Source organism: Hemicordylus capensis, chromosome 5, assembly GCF_027244095.1.
Source record: "Hemicordylus capensis ecotype Gifberg chromosome 5, rHemCap1.1.pri, whole genome shotgun sequence".
Taxonomy (NCBI): Eukaryota; Metazoa; Chordata; class Lepidosauria; order Squamata; family Cordylidae; genus Hemicordylus; species Hemicordylus capensis.
Window position 1 is genome coordinate 233,786,961 of NC_069661.1, and position 22,902 is coordinate 233,809,862.

Below are 22,902 nucleotides of genomic sequence, written 5' to 3' on the forward strand. Positions count from 1 at the left end.
CTCAAAGCTCTTTGGTAAGATGATTTGGAGCAGGAAAAGGGTTAAGCGCCGCTCTTTTTGCTACTTCTGCCTATTTGCTGCACAGCACTTCTGTGCTTTGAATCAGGCCGCCTCAAGCTACCTTTTGTGGGGGTGGGGTGGGGGGGAGGCACCAGGGCTCTAATAACCGCCCGGAGCCATTTTTGGAAGGGTGGTATAGAAACGGAATAAATAAATAAGTGTGTATTTGTGTGCAGTGTGAAGTTACTGAATGCACAGAGGAAGTGCCACAGTCTGGCAGCAGGCTGTTGAGTGAGGAATTTGAAGAGCAGAGGAGGAATACAGGCACCATTTGTTTCCCAAAAAGGCTTCTCATCTGGCGAGTTGCTTAAAAGGTGCACAACTTCTCAACGGAAGCTGGCCAAACTAACACTTGGTCAAGCACCATTTCATTATTTCAGTTTGAATCATCACTGCTTTCAATCAGGTAGAGGCAGAAGTGTTTGCAGCTCTAACTGGAGATCAATGCAAGCAGTTCTACTCCTGGATTTCATTATTGTACAAACTAGCAAAGTTCATTGTCATGCACAACCATTAGCTATATTTAAGATCTGGGTATCTGCACACATGAATGTTGGTGGCAATGCCCCATTAGAGCAAGAGAACAAAGCAAGGACAGCCAGTGCAGATTAGATACAGGGGGAAAAGGATAAGGTCAACCTCACTATATACTTTCCTAGCATTGCACAATGTTCGGAGATTGGTTTTCATATGCAGGTGTTTTTCAAGGAGACTTATTGCAACTGGCAGACATTATGCACAGCCTTACAAGGACTCAATTTTAACAAACTAATAGCTTCAATTTCCTTTTATGGAAAGCAATACAATATTTTATGCCATCTTATATTTACTGCAAGGGAATTATTTTGCAAAACTACAGTGAGATTTCTCTTTAAAGGTTTTTTTAAAATATATGTACAGTTATCAACACAAACTGTTAAACTATATTAAGTGTATTTGAATTGTAGAAGCTGGGGGTGGGGGCAGGAAGGATATGTCTCACATCTCAAAATTCCCTCATTATATGGATTAACATATAAAATAGGTTTCAGATTTTTGCCAGACTTAAAACCATTAGCATATGCAATTATTAATGACCAAACACACCAGAGTTCATGTAAATGCCACTGCACAGATGCATACACTAACTCAAGGAGGTTATAAGCCCCAAGACTCAGGAATTATAATTACTTGAAACTCTGCTTTTCATCTCTGCAGTACAGTATAAAAGAGCTTGCAAGGGAGGAATGAGCATGGATTAGGTTGAGAGAGCAGATTAAGTATATACAATGGATTCTACAGGATCGCTTTGATGGTTTAAGCCACATCTGTGTCATCTAAAAGCTTGTATGTGGCATAAATGAACTTATTTTCATCCTGGCTTTAAACATGCAAATAACTCATGCCTGCTGAAAGTGGGAACAAATATATCCATTAAAAGTCAGGGCAGGATGCAAATGTAAAAATATACTTCACTGTGCACAAAAGACACAAAAACTTATTCCTTCGATGGCTGGATTGGTATTAGGGATGTGAACCAAACTGCTTCGATGCATATCCAAGAGTGGCGAGGGGTTCCCTTAAGAGGGATTGGGCAGGTGCTACCTGCCCATCCTCCAAGCCCCCACCAGCCCGCCGCAGCACTACTGTTACGGAAAGACTTCCGTGCAAGTAGCAGCTTGTGCTGCTTGCCCCTCTAAAATGCTCCGCCGCTGCAATGGGATGCGTCCCCGGCATCCCTCGCACAGCGTCGGCACGTAAATGGTGGCATATGCGTTGACACCATTTGCAGCACAGGCACTGATGCCATTTACGTGCAGACGCTGCGCGAGGGATGCTGAGGATGCATCCCATCGCTGTGGAATGGCATTTTAGAGGGGCAAGCAGCACACGCTGCCACTTGCACGGAAGTAGGACCCGCCCGCCTCCTCTTAAGGGAACCCTGCGCCAAACGTTTTGGCACCTCTCCAAAGAGGCGCCGGAATGCTTTGGGCTCATTCCTAATTGGTAGTGTTGCCTTCGGAGGACAAAATGGTTTGTGCCTCTTCAATGAACACTACCCGATTACCCTTTTACACTCCAATCCCTTTCAGAGGAAAGGATACCAAGGTGCTAGCAGGGCCATGTGGAATGTTGAAGACCACAAACACTTTTCACGCTGCTCCAATGTAGATTCAACAGGAGCTGCCTGCAAACTAGTTTGCCAGTCTAGAGCCAGCTTTGGGAACGAACAGCCCAGCTGCCAATGTGAGTGCCTTCATCCCTTCCTTTGTTGGCTTTAGCAGTGGTGAACATTTATATCTGCACTGACACTAGCCATGGTTAATACTAACCAAGGATTCAATTTTAACCAGAGTTTGAAACCAGGCTTTGAAATAGGGTTACAGGCTCTGTTTAAGAGGCAGACTGGGTTGCAATCAACACATTTAGCGTTGGTGTAGATTTAATGTTCAACTATAGTTAGGAACAATACAAGACAGGACCGGTGAGAATTTGAGCCGGAGAACGTAGGAGAAAAATTCTGGAAAAGAGCAACTGTTAAGTATTGTATATGTGGCTATAATATGTAAGGTATCAAAGGCGGTACTTACTAAGAAAAGGTATCTTTCTTGGGCAGATGTATTTCGTGCAGCAAGTTTAAGGATCTGTCCTTCTTTTATGAGTTCATTTGAAGGATTGACAATATCTTCCTCTTCTCCTAACATTTCATAAACCTCCAACAACTTCTTTAAATTTTCCTTTTTCATCAAAATAAAAATGACAGTGTTAAGCACAGAACACTTGGAACTTAAAAAAAAAAGAGAAAATATGTAATACATGAGAAATTAAAACTTTTTTTTAAACCAAAACATTCTGTTTCAAAATATGTATTTGTTGGACTAAGCTTTTAAGGTTACAGGTTGAGTATCCCTTATCTGAACTGCTTGGGACCAGATGTGTTCTGGATTTCAGACTTCCAGATTTTGGAATAGGGCAGTTTAAGGGTTAACCTGAGGGAGTCCAGGTTCCTAGAGAGGCGACTGGGAAGAAACATTTGGCACGGGTGCCTTCCCTTCTGACCCCTCCCCCAATAAAGGGGCCTTTGCATCTTTTCCTGCCCGTGGAATCTGCAGCCCCCGCTTGAAGAGGAGAACTCGGTGGTTGCCAGTGTAGGTGGGGTGTATGGGGACCCCAGAGCTGCAGGGGGAGGCGATTCAAGGGAGGAAAGCAGGAAGTGGGCTTGGGATGATGGAACCAGGGGAAAAATGTCCTGGATGGGCAATGAGGGCGATGAGATGTGTGCAGTCTTCTCAAATAAGTAGGTTTTGGTTGCATGTTTTTGTTACGATGTGGTGTCTGGATTTTGGAGCATTCCGGATTTTGGATGTCCGGATAAAGGATACAAGTTGAAGTGAACTAACAATGAATAACAATGTATGTATTGTTGCCTGCTTAACAGTGCCTTTTAAAAAAGTTATATTTGCAAACTTAAAAAACAAAAGATTATACAAAGGAAAAGATCCCATAAAAAGTCACTCACCATTTTTCGGATGGCACTATTGGAGTGACTTGCTGCTGTAGATATTATTTCCAAGGATTCTGTAGGAGAAAAATAACCAAGGGAAGATAACGTGCTAATACTATGATGCATAAACTGCTATTTCAAATACCAACTCATCAATTTCCTATGAAAATTCTTTTTTAATTGACAAAGTAAAACAAACTCCAAAATTTAGTACAATTAATTTGTTTGTACTTATTTGAATAAATAGTGAAGTTGGTCAAAACTGGAAAAGTGAAAAGATCTTTGAACAGTTTAAATAGGTGTATTAATCCTTGGGAACAAAACAGATACAGGTCAGATAATATACTTTGGTTTAAACAAAAGATATGAGAGACAAGCTCTTGACTTCTTCAGAACTGGAAATGGCGAGTCCAGCAGTCAACTCAACCTCTCAGCTATCACTCCAGTCCTCAAAATAAAATCCTTATGAACTTTACAACTTCACTCATCTTCTCCACACCTAGAGCACCTGTGAAGCCAAATAAAGGGCATTTGCTGGGTTCAGACATAACACAAAACCATAGTTTGTTTTGTGTAACTATTATTAGTTTGACCATCCAAACGAACACTGGTTAAACCAAAGTTTATTTCAGGTCGACAATACCAGGATATGAATACATGGTTTAAAGTTGGTTCATAAAACAGAGTGTGGGTTTGTTTACACATATAAACTCAAAGTTTACCTGATTTACTTTGCTTCTCTGCAGAAGCAAAAAAGGATAATCCTAACAAGTTAATAGAGATACTTGATAGGATTACAGGAAAATTAGAATGCATAAAATTTAATTTAGGAAACACATTCCCCCACATTAGCGTGCCACCGACAGTTCCAATTAACAAGCCAGTACAGCATTTAATGAATTATGGTATGAATTCTAGAACCATAAAATGATTTGACATATTATATTGAAAGTCACAGTCATATCTTTTTGCAGGAAAATGTTAAATTTTTTCATCTTAAAAGAAAGACTGAACTAACTCTTCAACCCTAGCTCAACAACTCAGAGCATTTTCTTAAATATAATGTTGCTTCTAAATGGGGCTTGATTTTGTACTTTTTTTGCTGCCTTTTGCTGTTCAGTGGCAAATGAGCAATAGACGAAGAAAAAGGGATCATTCTAACAAGCAATTTGTTTGCTACCTTTACTCATTTCCATAATTTGCTTTTATCCTATGGAATTGTTTTAAACTCGTTTATTCTTGTTTATTGAAATGGTTTTAATTTTTACTCTGTTTTTATATTTGTTTTAAATTGTGTACATTGCCTAGAGATACACATATCAGGCAGTATACAAATGTGATTGATAAATAAATAAATAAAATAAAGCAAAGCCTAGAAAGGCCACATATTTTTTGTTAGCCCAGAAAACCCTGAAGGGGACATTTTTCAGAGACATTTAAATATTACCTTCAATGTAAGGTGAACCTGTCCTCTCTTTTTACCCTTACCAGAACTCTAAAATGATAATGGTTCTTCTGTTACAACTCTACTGTGAACATATAGAACACACAAAGATATTTACTTTCAGCATCCTTCCAGTCAAGGGAATCTTGAGGCAATTTTCTTAGATAGTCCTTCAGGAGCATCTCGTATCTTGGAATGCGTTGTACAGGTTCTAACATGTGATGCTGCAAGGTCAGGTTTCCACAGACTTTCTGTTTCTAAACAGAGAAACACACAGAGCAACAAACATTTAGCGATACTACAGTTCTTGGTACTACTTCTCTCTCTTTAGCTATTTCTATAGCTAAACTCTCTACTAAAATTGTATTCTATCTTATTAAAATGAAATACATTATTTTAATAATGTACCTGAAGGATATGTTTTTCCTGAAGGACTGTGGACAGTTTCTGTAGGAAACTGCATGCCCTTTGAGGTCAGCTAGGGAGAGAGTAGAGACTGTCACTTTGCCACCACTTTCCCCCACCATCAAAATTTTGTTCACTTGCTGTCAAAGGGGAGGCTGGTGGGGACCAAGAATGGAGCCTCCTCAGTGGTTGTGCTCAGACTACAGAACTCCCTCCCTTGTGAGGCCCACCTGGTTTCCCTCAGCATTACCTTCCAGAGAAAGCAGTAGGCCACTTTGGCTCTCCAGCTGTTGTTGAACTACTGTGGCTGGGGATGATGGGAGTTGTAGTTCAGCAACAGCTGTAGAGTCAAAATATCCTCTGGAACAGCAGTAGGCAAAGTACAAGCGAAGTAAAACAAAACTTTGAGTAGTTTCTGTTTTAGCTGCTCAGCTCTACAAAGTCCATTGTATGATGTTGGTTTTATTTTGAGTACTTTCAACAGTTTATTTTCTGTAATTGTTTCTGTCAACTACCCCGAGTATCAGATTTTTTTGTGTGGGGGAGGGGTATATACATCTTCTGATGGATACTTTTAGTAACAATTTAAGCTTTTAAATTATTAAATAAAATTCCCAGCTGCACTATGTTGCTTAATTAAATCTATTATTAGAACTCTTTCCTTTGGCTATAAATGTGCATTAATCCACTGTGTGTCATTCACACTCTTAAACCTTTATTATCTCAACACCAGAGGGATGCTAAAGGAAGTATATGCAATCATTTAAATTAAAAAAACTAACTTTAACATACTGTTTTGATAACACTGTTCAATAATAACTCATTTAGAAGACAGACAATTGCCATTTTTGAAAGGAAAAAATCAGTGTACAGTCAGAAATCCTTTTTTTTAACCTAGGAAAACACAAATGTTATGAATACAGTGTTCCCCTTGCCCTGCCTAGCTTCTATCACAATCCTAGTCGCTTTCACCAGAGTGTGGATTTCTGTGGTTGGACTCAAAATGACCAGCTGCAAGCAATTCTTCAGTAGAAAACTACTGTACACACATGGTGAAAAGGTTATTTGTTATAGCCAACAGTGAAAATTTCAGATTTTTAGGTTAGAATTTACCCCCTCCCAAAAGGTGGGGGGATAATACGAATCATTTATATGCAAATCCACTCAGCAGGAAACACAACTACATGCTGCTGGTGTGAAAATGAATGTTAGAAATGAGGATAAATGGGCCAATGGCACTTGTTTGGCCCCAAGGCGCAGCAGCTAAATCTCAAATGCAAGTTTCACATGGCTTGTTTTAGATATTTGACTAACCCTGCCATGATAATTAGTCTCTATAACTGGTAAATTAAGGACATGAAGATGGAATTCAGTCATTTGACAATATCACTTGGTTGACTTTGAGATTTAATAGTAAAATGGCAGAAAACTGCAACTTTTTCCAATAGTTCCCTAAAATTTTAACAAATTACTGATAAATGCCACTGCTGAATTTCTGACAACTTTCATTAGCAGGCACAGACACCATTAAGGATATCTTTCTTGCTCCTCCCCATCTCACATACATAATTTATCTGTTCATTTCCAAGATAAAAATATTCATTTGGATTCTTCAGCAACACAAGCAAAATCCCTAATGACCATAACAATTATAACCATAACAATAGGCACTGGGATACATTTGGGGGCAAGCAAGGCCTGTACAAAAGGGATGGGTTGACCTTGAACCAAGAGGGAACTGGACTGCTGGCGCTTAAAATAAAAAAGGTTGCAGAGCAGCTTTTAAAATGACACCTGGGAAATAGCCAACAGGAGCTGGGCAGTATCCGGTTTGGCAAATGCCATCCTTTAAAGTGCAAGGCTGTAAAGAATTGAGATAAAACAGAAGGGGACAGAGCAGAACCACATAAAGAGCAGACAGAAGGCTGTGCCAGCTGGCCAAAGAGTCAAAAGAAAGACAGCATACACCAGGTAAAAGATTCATTGTACAGGTGCTTATATGCCAATGCCAGAAGCCTCCAAGCCAAGATGGGTGAGCTGGAGTGCTTGATTGCTAACACAGAAATAGAGATAGTGGGCATAACAGAACCATGGCGGGTCAGTGAGAACCAATGGGACACTGTTATCCTTGGATATAAACTAAAGTTCATTGGAGGTGGAGTGGCACTGTATGTTAAAGAAAGGATAGAATCTAACAAGGTAGAAAACCTGGGTGGACTGGAGTCCTCCACAGAAACCCTGTGGGTAACAATACAAGGCCTGAAAGGAAATGTGCTACTGGTTACATGCTATCGCCCTCCGGATCAAAACACAGACAGTGACTGGGAGTTGCAGGAGGAAATCAGGGAGGTGTCAAGGAGAGGCAGGGCTGTAATAATGGGTGACTTCAATTACCCACACATAGACTGGGTAAATTCACAGTCAGTAATGACAAAGAGGTCAAATTTCTAGATACACTGAATGACTGTGCCCTAGAACAATTGGTCTTGGAAACAACCAGAGATAAGGCAACCTTGAACTTAATCCTGAGTGGCACCCACTACCTGGTTTGGGATGTCAGTGTCATCGACTCTTTAGGGAACAGTGACCATAGTGCAATCCAATTCAACATACATGCAGGCAGAGAATCACCAAGGAAATCTAACACAGACATTTTGAATTTCAGAAGAGAAAACTTCTCTAAAATGAGGAGTATGGTGAAAAGAAAGCTGAAAGGGAAAATCAGGAGAGACACTTCGCTCCAGAGTGCATGGAGTTTACTCAAAACCACAATACTAGAAGCCCAGTTAGATTGTATACCCAAAAGGAGGAAAGGTACCACTAAGTCCAGGAGGATGCCAACATGGCTAACAGGTAAAGTCTAGGATGCCATAAAAGGGAAGACGACTTCCTTCTGAAATTGGAAGGCCTATCCAAATGAGGAGAACAGAAAGGAACACAAACTCTGGCAAAAGAAATGCAAGGTGACAATAAGGGAGGCAAAAAGAGAGTTTGAGGAACATTTAGCTAAAAGCATCAAGGCGAATAACAAAAACTTCTTTAAATACATCAGAAGCAGGAAACCTACCAGGGAGGCAGTTGGACCATTAGACAATGAGGGAGTGAAAGGGATTATTAAGGAGGATAGGGAGGTTGCAGAGAAGCTAAATGAGTTCTTTGCGTCCGTCTTCACGGTAGAGGATACTGAGCATATACCTGTTCCTGAAACAGGCTTTTCGGGGATGAAGGCTAAAGAACTGAGTCAGATAGAAGTGCCAAGAGATGATGTTCTAAACTGTCTGGAAAAACTGAAAACTAACAAATCTGCCAGGGCTGGATGGCATCCATCCAAGAGTCCTCAAAGAACTCAAATGTGAAATTGCCAACCTCCTTGCTTATCCCTGCAATTGGGCTCTGTACCAGAGGACTGGAAAGTAGCAAATGTAACACCGATTTTCACAAAGGGATCCAGGGGCGATCCGGGAAATTACAAGCCAGTTAGCTTAACGTCCGTTCCAGGCAAATCGATGGAAAGCAACCTCAAGGATAAATTTGGAAAGCACATATAAGAACAGGCCCTGTGGTGAGAGAACCAGCTTGGCTTCTGCAAAGTTAAATCTTGCTTCACCAACCTTTTGGAGTTCTTTGAGAGTGTCAAGAAGTGTATGGATCAAGGTGATCCAGATGATATGGTATACCTGGACTTCCAAAAAGCTTTCAACAAAGTTCCTCATCAAAAACTCCAACTCCTGAGAAAACTTAGCAGTCATGGGATAAGGGGAAAAATACATGTGTGGATTGCTAACTGGTTGAAGAAAAGGAAACAGAGGGTAGGTAAAAATGGAGAGTTTTCACAATGGAGGGAAGTAAGAAGTGGGGCCCCCCAGGGATCTGTACTGGGACATTTATTCATAAATGATCTAATAGTAGGGGTAAGCAGAGAGGTGGCCAAATTAGCAGATAATACCAAACTCTTTCGGGTAGTGAAATCCAAAACGGATTGTGAGGAGCTCCAAAAGGATCTTTCCAAATTGGGTGAGTGGGCGACAAAATGGCAAATGCGCTTCAATGTTGGCAAGTGTAAAGTGATGCACATTGGGACAAAAAATTCCAACTTCAAGTATACGTTAATGGGATCTGAGCTGTTGGTGACTGGCCAGGAGAGGGATCATGCGGTCGTGGTGGACAGCTTGTTGAAAGTGCCCTCAATGTGCGGCAGCTGTCAAAAAGGCCAATTCCATGCTAGGGATCATTAGGAAGGGGATTGAAAATAAAACTGCTAATATAACGCCCTTATACAAAGCTATGGTGCCTGGAGTACTGCATACAATTCTGTTCACCACATCTAAAAAAGGACATTGTAGAACTGGGAAAGGTGCAGAAGAGGGCAACCAAGATCATCAGGGCCTAGAGCACCTTCCTTATAAGGCAAGGCTACAACACCTGGGGCTATTTAGTTTAGAAAAAAGACGGCTGCAGGGAGACATGATAGAGGTCTATAAAATCATGCATGGTGTGGAGAAAGTCGATAGAGAGAAAATCTTCTCCCTTTCACATAACACTAGAACCAGGGGTCATCCCATGAAATTAATTGCCAGGAAATCTCGGACCAAAAAACAGAAGTACTTTTTCACACAACGCACAATCAACTTGTGGAATTCTCTGCCACGAGATGTGGTGACAGCCAACAACCTGGATGGCTTTAAGAGGGGTTTGGATAACTTCATGGAGGAGAGGTCTATCATCAGCTACTAGTTGGAGAGCTATAGGCCACCTCCAGCCTCAAAGGAAAGATGCTTCTGTGTACCAGTTGCAGGGGAATAACAGCAGGAGAGAGGGCATCCCCTCAACTCCTGCCTGTAGGCTTCCAGCAGCATCTGGTGGGCCACTGTGTGAAACAGGATGCAGAACTAAATTGGCCTTGGGCCTGATCCAGCAGGGCTGTTCTTATGTTCTAATTCACTTAGATTATATTTTGCTATTGGAATATTATTTTCATGAGAGCAGCCATCTTCAAGCCACTTATTCCTCAGAAATATGTTTTATCCACTTGAGACTCCTTTAAAATTAAGTTGTTTGAGTACTTCAGTATGTAAGAGTTCTGTTAACCCTGTTGATTTTGGTATGAGATTTAAGTCTATGCATTACCATAAAAGGCAAAACATTTCTCTCTCTACTTTCAATCTTCAAGGTTTTCATTATTTAGACACGTATTTGCTGGGGTCTCTCCAAATATGTCTCTTTTAGTTTATTTTGCTGGCCTCTTATACCTAAATTACAACTGGCTATTAAAAAAATTCCTGATGTGCGCTTTTTAGAAAATAGTAATGAACTTACCACTGATGCTTTGTTCAACCAATGCTATTCATTAAAAAAAATAATTTTGAATAGTTAAGCAAATTTTTAGGCTTCATGATTTTATACTATACAGCTTTTGGCCCATGATACACTTAAGTGAAGTTAAACATAAGAAAGTGGGGAGAAGATACATTCAGCATGATCCAAAGCTCTGAGGGGGTTCAGATTCAACATGGAACTGTTCACAAGTCAGTGTTTCCCATTCTCTGCTAATGGGCTTTTCTCCACATGAGCAGTTGATATCTACATACATGGATACTTTCCCTGTCCATTAAAGGATAACATCTAGTTCCATTATGCACCTCCAAACCCCCAAGCTTTGTTACAGTCACTGTACACAATGAAACACAATGCCCCAATGAAACACAATTCCCCAAGCATCCTTTTGATTGCTAAGAAGCTTAATAGGACACATTCACTACCTGAATATCTTGAATAATGGATTTGAAGAGAGGTGATCGCTCAGTCCATGTTTTCACCAATTCCATTGCATTGTCAAAATTCTTCACGTACTCTCCATACATCTTGAGGAAAGGAGCTAATTTCTGTAGGATATCGCTGATCCTGGGGCTTGTGTCCCTGAATAGGCAAAACATCCAGTGTCACAGGATACGTGTTAATTCAGATAATATTTGTTATGGGTCCCTTAGTCCTGGAAATGTATATTTTGGTTTGTTCTGCCTGCATAGCATATCAATGTTACAGATGGGGAGAGCTGTAGCTCAGTGGTAGAGCATGAGGTTTGTCTTTTAAAAGTCCCCGGTTCAGTCCCTAGCATTTCCAGGTAGGGCTGGGAAAGATCCCTGCCTGAAACCCAACTCAGGCAGCTTCATAAGTTCAACTGCCTATTTAAAATGCCTAGATTACAACTTAGCCAAATTATTTTAAATTATGGGTTGTTTCTGCACCACATGGCCATTAAAGTCCTAGTTATTCTACATCTATTGACTGTAATAACATATTTGTTATTGATGAAAAAATCTAGATAGCTACCATAAACATCCAACTGAAGGTTTATTATAGAAAGATCATCATAACTGATTATCATTACACCAGGATAATGATGCACAGAGTGTCCTGTAGATAAGGGCCAAATTAAAAATATGCACTGCAAGAGGTAGTCCAAATGCTTCCCAGCCTTTAGAAGTTACTTTGGAACAGTAGTGTGTGATATCCTCTTATTTCTACTGATATGATATCTTCCCATTTCTACTGATGTGTTCAGAACCATCCATGCACTTACGGTTGTCTAAAACAGCCTCCTGTGGTGTGGGGGTTGTTGCGCTACTACTAAAAATTGCCCAATCACAGTTGAGCAATGCTATTCATTATTTCTAACTGCAATTGTTTTAAGTAGCAGTGGAAGTAGCAGTTTTAAGTAGCAGTGGAACAGCCCTGTTCTACAACACCCTGGGCCATGTTTTAGACATCAGCTGTGATGTGGGAGGTTCAGAGCCACCCACATTATGCTGTGCAACATCAGCCACCATGTTTTACATTCAATTTTTCACCCAGTTCAAAAGGCTTACCAATAAATGCTTTCAACTAAGGGTTAAGATTGCTAATACCAGGGCAACATTCCAGACCATAAGCTGCTTCTAATGATATTCTACATTGATCAGTTTGCTTTTTAGAAATTGCTTTCATAGTGGAAATGATTATCAATATATTTTCTGCAGCTGAGCCAACCAACACCACAAGAGAGAAATCTAGAATCCTGCTAGTAGGTTTTTAGTTTAAAAAACAAAACTATGCAACATTTGCATGTCCGTATGCTCACTTCAAAAGCATACAGAGAAGTTTCCAGTACCTGGTAATCCAATATTCCAAAATATGTGTACTCCATTACTACAATGGATTCTTTCCTTAGAATATTTCATTTGCCGAAGCAACCCAGATAATGGAATCTTGGCCTTGGACATTAGAAACAAGCCTCAAATACTAGTTTGATCACAGCTTGGAGAAATCATAATTTCTCAGTCTTGGTTTCTTGTTTGCCAAGTGTTCTCATGGGGTTACATGAATTTAAAAAAAAGGGAAGGGGGGTCCCTAACACACACAGTATGCTCAAACGTCTCTAATACAACAGTGACAGCAGCATAATACCAACTCAAGGAATGCATGTTGCAATTGTAGATAAGTCTTCAAGGTTGAGAAAGCAACCACCCCAAAACTCAGAGCAATCATGACACTTAGAAAATCCTAACTGCCCCTGTTTTCCAGGAAGTGGGCAAAATAATTAGGCAAAGTGACTCCATCTCCTCTTAGCGCTATCTTGGTAACCAGAAAACTCAGGTTCTACAACTTGAAGAAATTTTACTAAGACAGAACACTTCCTTAGAAATGCATTATTCTTCTAATTCAGGTTTCTGCACGATCTGGAACTTGAGGGCAATGATGGGAATAGCAGGGCTCTAAGTCACTCGGTGTGTGAGAGTAAGAGAACTGGGGCTGGCAACCAAAGAGAAGGGCAAGGGGTTCACAAAAAGCACAAGTCTCCCCTCATTAGTGGCCCAAGATATTTTGGCTCCTAACACTGAATGTCAATTGCCACCTTTCCGCCCATCCCCATAGACTCATACATTATCTCCCTTACCTGGCTGTTGGTAGTTGGGCGAGGGGTAGAATCTGCACAGCACATTGCTGCTGGCCACACTGCTTCTGCTCTTCACTGCTCTGTTGGCAGTGAGCAAGAGCACTATTGTGCCCGGCAGCAGCAGCAACAGAGAAGGGAAGGGAACGGAGAGAGGAGGTGGAGGCAGGGGGAGGAGAAGAGATTTCCTCCCTTCTAGTTGAATTAGTTGTGCTGCCTGTAGAGTTGTGATAGCTAGAGAGGTGCCATTGCTGGCTCTTCAGGGAGAATGGCTTTAAGTCTGCACTTAAATTCACCACCTAAAGCAACTCCCTCCACTTTGCTGCATGACAGGGCAGGCCCTGAGCCTCATCCACTTGTCTATTAGAGGCCTGCTCCAGAACTCCTCTGTCCTCTGATTTGCTAGAAGACATGGTTATTGGTGTACAGTTAGCCAAAACATTTGTTTATTGTTCATCATAAATTTGGTATAAATGAAGTACACATGACTGCAAAAATCAGTATAGTATCCACCATCCAGACCCAAGTTAAGTTTGCTGTAGCAAGACATTTTCCCTAGCCTTATTCCTGTAGCTATTTTCAGCACTTCCCAACTTTTGAAAAATGAGTTTTATATGGCAAATATTAAAAATGGATGAGGATGGGTGATGCGCAAGAAAGTAGAGTTTCTATTGTCATGTTCATACCCCCATGGAACAGATGATGCTTCTCCTTGGTGGTCATGGCAAGTCTCTCTACCAGTCTTCGCCTTTCAAAAGTAACAATCTTTTTTCCTCCATAAAGTCTTTTCTTTGAACTCTGCCCAACATTATAAAAATGTCAAAGGCAGCTCAGCAACTTCAAAGCCATTTGAAATATTCTGGTCACAGATGATTCCTTCAAGATAATGCATTTTAAAACACAGGCCTTCCTACAATTATAAGGTTGGTTCTCTTTTCTTTTAACAAGTCAATTTTTGTAGACAGCGTGCTTTACAAATGAACAGTGAGCCAGAGATGTAGGAAATACATTCTGAGTGCTGAACAATGGCAAGTGCATCATTGGTTGTACGACAGCAGAATGTCAGGCTCGGGGTTTGCACTCCAACCAAGAGAGTGTTCTTTTGGGAAGATACAAGAGATGGGCCGGGGAATGGAGTTTTCTTCATGCTTAGTACCCATCTAAACACCTTATTTGCAGATGGGAAGAAATTCAAATGAGAAGGATCATGCCCATTAAGTAGGGTGGTCAACCGATGAAAGATTCTGTGGTTAATCACTTGCCTTTTAACTAAGTAGTTACTCAATTTCAAATAAATGTGTATATTACCAAAACTTCAATGCTTTCTTAATATTAATGCATTTGAAAGACAAGCTTACAATTTAAAACCATGAAAAAACACTCCTTCTTAGAAGGAAACACCATCTTCAATATTTCCTCATTAGTTCCCATTACAGTAACACACCAGAACCAAAATGGCTTTAAAAACCAAGCAACTATGCGGAACTCACAGCCTCACCCACTAGAATTCACCCTTGAAAAACTACAAACCAACAAAGCGGAGTTGCAGCCTCACGATTGATTGATTGATTGATTGATTGATTTGATTTGATCTGCAGCCTCACTATTTATTTATTTATTTGATATTTTCACTATGAAGTGAAAATATACCTTCTTCAAGTCCCAGAACCTATATTTTCAGGTGATAAACAATGGAGAGAATTCTTTTCCCCCATTTCCTTCCCATGGTCAAGCTGTAGAGCCTGGACTAATCTGTTCAAATCACCTGTGGCTATCTGTTCTGCAGTCCCCTTCATGTATCGTACATCTCATTTGCTCCAGATCAGCTTGCAGTACTTTGAGTGTGTGTGTGTAGTTGTGTATGGAAGGGTTAGGGTTGTGCACGGAACCGCGGTGGGGTGGTTTGAAGGTGGCAGGGGTGCCACTTTAAGAGCAGGGGAGGGTGCACATACCCCTCCCTCTGCTTCCCCCCCCCCTTCCGGCATCCTTTGTTAAGAAAGTTGGTCGGGGTGGCAGTGTACCTCCCTGCCACCCCGTTGCCCCCATTAGCCGGAAGTCCCCAAAGTGCCGGTGCGTGCCAGCACATGCGAGGGGGTGACGTGCACTGGCGCATCGGGAACTTCTGGCCATATCCGGCCAACAGGGGCAATGGGGTGGCAGGGAGGTACGCTGTCTCCCCAATCAGCTTGTACATGCACCCTCCCCCGCTCTTAAAGCAGCAGCCTCGTCACATTTGACCTGGTTCAGAGGCCCATAAAGGGCCACCAAACCAGTTCCGTGCACATGCCTAATGGAAGGCTCTGCTTCAAGGCAGAAGAATAAAATCTTATCTTTTTGGACATTTCAATATGAATAGTTCTACAAGGAGGCAAGAGAATTGTAGATACTAATATGGCACAGCTAGACTGCCATTTTAACGAAGACCCCCAGTGGGCACACCAGGCAATATTCCCATTGCATTACCCAAACAACTATCCCCCGATAATTTACAACAATGCTTACCATTCCTGCATACGTTTCTCAAGCTCTGGCAGCAAAAACTGACTGTGGAACTGATTTATGGATGAAATGTTGGAAAAGATTTTATTAACAACTTCAGCAGGAAATGAACCCTTGTTAGCTTCCTCCATCAGTTTACAATAAAATACCTGCAATGGATAGAAAGGAGAGTCAACCACAAAACAAATATTTCTGCTGACCTCAAAACAACACAGAGCAAACAAAAACAACACACTCAAGCTTTTGAGGGCTTTTGCAAGCAATCTGCAGCAAATTAAAGAATTTTGCCTTAATTATAATGGGTCTCTTTTTATAGTATCATCAGAACCGTTTCTCTTATCTTACCCATAATCAGATATTCTCTCAGAAAATAAAGCAATGGTAGGGAAATCCTCATTGGTCACACTGGTCAACTTTCCTCTAGTTGTGATGATAGGCATTCTTCTGCACCTGTTCCTCTCTCATCTCTATCTCCTTTTCATCACCTTCTAACTTATCCTTTCCCCCCAGATATAATATAATATAATATAATATAATATAATATAATATAATATAATATAATATAATATAATATAATATAATATAATATCCTTTCCCCCCAAATATTATATTAGCAGGACATCTTCTAATCACCATATTGACCATTTTCTGTAATACTTTTCATCTTTACCACAAGTCAACAAGTAACCAATACAGTACCTGTGTTTTCTTTTGTATCAGTATTGCCAATTCTGAATAACACTCTACACTACCTTTTTGTATTCTAAGTAGTTCATAGCCATTCATACTGATAAAAACCCCTGAAGGAGTATTATTCTTCCTATAATGTAAATGAGTATATGTTGACTAAGGCATAGTACTGAAGTGCAATTTAAATCCTGGTTTCCTGACCCAAGTTCAAAAAATTACTTTGATATTTTTGAATATAAAATAGCATTGGTTCTTTAAAAATATATAAAATGAAAAGACCACACAATGTGATTCCTAATTCAGATGCTTCCTTATTCTACATGTGCTTTTAGACTTAACTATTGGTTTTATATCATCTTCTGTTAGAAACACTGACTAAACTACATCCAGGGCAATAAACTGCTGGTGGAACAAGTAAATTTGCACTCGTGGAAGAGGTTAGCTTATTCATGTTAAAAATGGGAATATGCATCATTGCACTATAATGCAAATATCCCCATGTAAATAAATGATCCATGCCATTGTACGGCGCTAGTCTAGAATGCAAGCTCCAGACTTAGTGCAACTAGTTAGTGCAACAGTTTTGCGTTAGTGCAACATCCTTCTACAAGCGGCTCATTGCTCTAGAAGTCAATCACTGTGTGTACACGCACACCCCAACCAAGTGTGAGCATTTCGAAGGACGGTGGTATGGGGGGGGGGGCATGGCAGGAGTCCTTGTGCAACTGCTTCTCCCACCCCCACCCCGCCTTTACACTGTTGTGCAAGAGCCCTTACGAGTTCCACGTATACCCAATGCTCCGGAAGGTTCTGCAAGATCAGAGATGTGTCGCTGACCTCAGAGGTCTTGCAGAACCACATGTGCACAGGGCAAAGGGGGAGCTGCATGAGGGCTCCTGATGTGCCCACACAGTTCCTTGAAGCATGTTTAATTAGTCAAAAAGATGTCAGCCAGTGTGTTTTGACTGCTAGGGGAATGAAACTATGAATGTACTGTTTGCAAGCAAACATTCCAGCTTCATGAGGGATGTAAAAATACAGTCTGGATGAGGGTCCAAGGACAGCATGAGAAGTATGGGGAGGCAGAGAGATCGAGCAATCATGGTGAGAGGGCTTACGAGGAATTGGATATCAGGCACTCAAAGCCAGAGTTTCTAAGACACAGTGTAGAGTAGGTAGTAGGCTGAGAACAGAGATCCAAGAGAAAGTTAAACGGGGAAACAGCAAACTGGGGACAGGAAAGCCAGTGTATGAAACCTTAGACAGGAGGACCAGGCAGGCAGAGAGGCTGAGGCCAGAAAGCTAAGATGGAAAAGGCAAAGAATCAAGTAACTAAAGAAAGTGAGGACAGAGTAATCAGGCACTTGAAATAATGAGAGGCAGAGGCAGAGATGGAATGGAAGAAAAGAGTGGCCAAGGAAAGATGCAGGTCTGGGGATAATATCATACCAGGAATAAGGGCAAGAGGAACTGCCTGTTATCCACAAGAAGAAAGGGAGACAAAGAGGATGGAGGGGTGCACTGCACAGGCCAATCTGAGTTTTCCAGTCACAGCTTTATCTATAGATTCCTACTATGAATACTATTCCCATTAAACATCTGTTTGCTTCTACCACCTTTAAATCACATCATTAGTTTAACTCATTAGCAAAATCAGTTTCTCATGCAGTTGACTCCATCTGCATGCACTGGTGCAGCTGTCAAGTGTAGTAAGTGGGTAGCACACAGAGAGAGAGAGAGAGAGAGAGAGACAGACAGATACTAACAAGAGATATAAAGTTTTCATTCCCAGAAAGGCAGCTATGCAAAGCTCCTTATTGAAAGGAAATAAATTTCATCTCTCTCCATCCCCACCCCCACCCACTGAGTCAGTTGCTGAAACAGAAAAATGGGTTATTTTGAACTGAAGTGCATTTATAACCCAGTGAGCTAAATGGGGGTGGGTGGTGGTAAGAAGGAGACAGAAACCATTAACCATGTAGTGAGTGAGAGAAGGGTTAGAGTGGCCTATCCAAGAGGACAGGCAAACATGATGAAAGATATATATTTATTTATAGACACTGGGGATTTAAAAATGTTTAAGCATAAGAGGAAGGAATACCCAACAGGGTACTGAAACTGGAGAGCAGCTCACAGGCTGTGTGACATTTAAATGGCAAATATAATCTTTTGGCTATGAAACATATATGGGTTCCATCATTCAAGCACAGGATATGAGTAATTTTTATTCATTTTATTGAATCATTAGTCATCAGTTGAATTGAGAGGTTTAAGTGGAACATTTTTATTTCTACCCTGCAAATTCAAAGCTGCCCCAGTGTTAGTAGTCAGCAAATGCCCACGTGTGTGTGTGTCTGACTGCAGAGGGAATTGACCCTGATTCAGATACGGGACACCAGCAAGGGAAGCAATTAATGCAGCATGCCTTAACTGCAATGCAGCAATAGTTCAAGGTTATCTACAAGTATTGGTTCTGATCCCTCCAAATCACTTAAAGAGAAAAGGAGCAGGGAAGCAACGATTCCTGATGGCTTTGGGCCTACTTGTTGGATCAGTTACTTCACTCTGACCCAAGAAGAGGAGTAAATAAAACTCTTTTAAAACTATCATTTAATATATTTAGTTTTTTTGCACCTATGGACCTCCACAGAACCTCAGTACTACTCATTGATCCCTACCCCATTTATATTTATATATTTTCATAAAAAGTTAAAGTAAAAATTAGACAAAAATAGATATGTAGGACCCTTATTTTCTAGCTACAGAGGAAGCAAACTGAATGCAGTGCAAGCAAGATTTTATATGATCACATGGACCTATGCCATGGACTCCAGTTTAATAACCTCTGATTTAATACTAGATGGAACACATTTTCAAGATTAGAATGGCAGCACCCTTTTGTAAAGAAACTTAAGTGTGTTGTGGAGCAAATGCGAAGATCTTTCAGTGCTATCCACAGGCTATTTTTAACAACAACGAGGAAAAAAGTCACACATTCTTACCTGGTGCAAGAGACCAAGTCGGCTGACATAGGCCCTTTCGGTATGCAAAAGCTCACTGGCAATTTTGTAGCATTTCTGTTCGTCTGTCTCCTAGAAATACATGAAATTTTTTTTCAGAATAAAACATCACAATAGAATTACTGCAGATTTGCTGCAATTGCACAAAAATCCATTTTTGCACATATCAAACACCACTTCCACCCAATCACTGCAGGAAGAGCAAAATGTAGAAAGCTAGAGAGAGGACTATTCTTCTCTTTGGGAGGCTGTTTTAAAAAGATAAGCTGAAGTTGTTGTTAAAAAGATGTTCTTGTAAGAACTTATCTGCCAACTGTCCTTTCACTATAATTTTAATTGATAATTATCTTCACAAGTTAGCCCACTTCTGCCTCAAACATTCACACATCCGCCGTCTTGAATTGGGGTGGATGACGTCATCACAAACTATGTTGTTGAGGTGTCCCTACAACTGTACCAAATTTGTTTCAAATTGGTCCAGGCATTGTGAAGTTGATAGGAACACAAACACAGATCATGGACGGACACACACACACACACGCACGCGCAAGCACACACACAGTTGCATAATCTCATAAACTCACCTTCCTTAAGGAAAGTACTGCCGGGTTTAAAAAATACAAAACACTACCTTCTGTTATATTAGGGATTCAAAATGGTGTGCAATCCACAACTCTCACTTAGTCTCATGAAAAGATGGGCCTGGGGAGAGGGAAGCAGAATTTAGCCACATCTCATGAGAAATTCCTTGATGTCCCAATGTACTGGCTAATCAGGGAGTTTAAAAGATAAACTAAACCCCTGAACATTAGCTCAATTTGTAAGTAGCTGGCATACACTGTTCTATATGGTATACTTTTGAAATTATTGCGGATGATCATGAATGAGCTGCAGGTATGTACATTGCCTCCTCTCCTTTCACACAAGCAGAGGCATTCTTACCCCTGAACTTCTGGGCCCAGGTCCAGGGCCTACACACACACACACACCCCGCCCAAATCCTCTTTCATTTGTCCTGGGTGGTATGGTTGCACTGGGCAGCCGAGCATGACTGTGATTTGTGCCGGGTGGTATGTCCACTATCCTCTGTTTGCTATGCTTTCGGGCCTTCACCTCTTATGTAGAGAGTAGGCTTCCAACAGACACAGGATGTGGGTCAAAGGAATGTGGGGCCTCCCACAACCGTAGCTGACTCCACCCCCTCCAGGCAGGGACAAACAAAAACACTAGAGTTTGCTAGCCCTGGCAAATCACACACACACACACACACACACACACACACACACACACTAGGACTTACCCCTCACAGAGAAACCAGCCTCACAAAATTTCCCCTCCTCCTGTTAGTTAGTTTGAAGTGGGGAAAGGATAGATGTTATTCTGTTTAGAAAAGCTTGCTTACCACCTCAAACTGCGTCTACTCTTCACAGAGTAGGCTTCCAACTGTCACAGGGTAGGCTTCCATATATATTAGGAAATCTATATATATCTATTTCCATATATGTTAGGTTGTGTGTTGAAATGTTTCTGCTAATGCATATTTGCATAAAATATACCTGTTTTATATTCTTACATTCTTGTGAGTTCAGCAGCTGTCTGTGCCCTCAAGAAACCACGTTAAAAATACTGCATGTTTCATGGTGTGTGTGGGTGTGTGTAGAGGGTGACGCTTAACTTGCGGGGGGGGGGGATGGGACTCCAAAGGCCTTTCGTTCCAGGCTCCAAAATTATCTAGGTGCATTCCTGCATACAAGGCTTCCCATGACAGCTGAACTGGCAGGCTACCATTGGTACCTACCTTCCAAACCAATCAAATCTGATTCAAATGAGCAAGTTTTCAGTGCAAAACCCACAGTGCGTGAATTTAGACAATGATGGGAAACTATGGCTAGCACTAAACACGGAACAGAGGAAACCTGCAAGTCAGAGGGGATGCAACAACACAGGAATCTATTGCCAGTTTCCAACAGTCTGAACTGAGCTTCAGGATCAAACTAAAGAGAACAAGAGATTCACATTATTATTATTGGTTGAATGTTTCAGCTGCTTTCATCTTTTGGCCCCAAATGCTAAACACAATTTATTTATTTATTTATTTAGCCAGCAGCAGCTGGAGGGGAGCACATGATTTGGACTAGGACAGCAGCATAAAGGGAAGGGCATAACTTTTTATTCCATGCTGCATCCCCCAACAATCTTCCCCAGAGCGGCTACTAGGCACAGAGTGGAAGACATACAGGCACAGTAGGGCAGCCTGTGTGTTTCCCTCTTCAAAGCTAATAGCAGCTCCAGGAGGGCAATTTGCACTACAAAATTGACTAGTTTTAGCCAAAAGTGCCTCCCAATGATGCCTGGAGATCCATCCACACAATTTCAATATAATTTCTAGTTTGGTCCTTCATGTACCTCTAGATCCACCCACCCCACCCCCACAAGTGAAAGTGGTTGCATGTCATGTTTTCATTTTACTACAATGCCCAATATACTCAAACATACCTTGCAGGAAGATGCAATTGGTTCAAAGTCTCCACTGCATTTTGACACACACACACACACCCCCACACACCATGTAGCTGCTTCACATCTGTGATGAGTCACGGAATCATAGAATTTTAGAGTTGGAAGGATTTTGGCGGTCTTCAACCTTCTGCTCAGTGCAGGCAATTTCTGCTTCCATTTGCTGAACTTTACATTTGAAATAAGGGGATGTTGCAGACACTGACATTTCAGTGACAATATAATTATTTAAAGATTTGAGCTTTGCGTAGTATTATTTATTTATATTTATTTATTTAAAATATTTAAACCCCGCCCCTCCAGTACACTACTGCTCGGGGCGGCTCACAACAATAAGATAGACATAGATACAATAAAAGTAATAAAATTAACTAATTTTTTTAAAGTCAGATTAAAAACCACAATTATTAGGTTCAAATTAAAACTGAATATTATAAAAAGCTAAAGAACCTACCAGATATAATAAAACAATAATGGAGCATTAAAAAGCCTCCTTAAAAAGGTGCATTTTGAGATTTTTTTAAAAAGCACTGAGGGAGAGAGCATGGCGAAGCTCTTCAGGGAGGATGTTCCAAAGCCGAGGGGCCACAACTGAAAAGGCCCTATCTCTAGTCCCCGCCAACTGGATCTCTGTTAGTGGCGGGGTCATGAGGTAATATTACCTGACATCAGCATGTTCAAATTTTTGTAAAGTATTTGCTTTCTGAAATGCTTCCAATCAGTGCATACCTCTTTCTTTGTCATCAGTTGCAAGGTTGAGTACGTTGCTCTACCTTGTTTCTAAACCTGAAGTTTAATACTCTGCTGTATAAAGTAAGGTTACCCAGGTGAATGGGATTCTGAAGGGGAAAGG

The 22,902-nt window shown here is 41.0% G+C and overlaps 1 protein-coding gene across 9 annotated transcripts in view; it reads right to left on the reverse strand.

Annotated features, from left to right (window-relative positions):
• The window catches only part of FGD4 (FYVE, RhoGEF and PH domain containing 4), a 192,554-nt gene that overhangs the window by 29,859 nt on the left and 139,793 nt on the right, over nt 1-22,902 (reverse strand). For all 9 annotated transcript variants that reach the window (XM_053257281.1, XM_053257283.1, XM_053257282.1 and 6 more), the window contains 6 exons: nt 19,515-19,604; nt 15,826-15,971; nt 11,153-11,309; nt 5,107-5,245; nt 3,560-3,618; nt 2,631-2,777 (listed from right to left, as the gene is read on the reverse strand). In XM_053257281.1, coding sequence (XP_053113256.1) covers nt 2,631-2,777; nt 3,560-3,618; nt 5,107-5,245; nt 11,153-11,309; nt 15,826-15,971; nt 19,515-19,604 — 738 coding nt within the window. The remainder of the gene's footprint in view (nt 1-2,630; nt 2,778-3,559; nt 3,619-5,106; nt 5,246-11,152; nt 11,310-15,825; nt 15,972-19,514; nt 19,605-22,902) is intronic.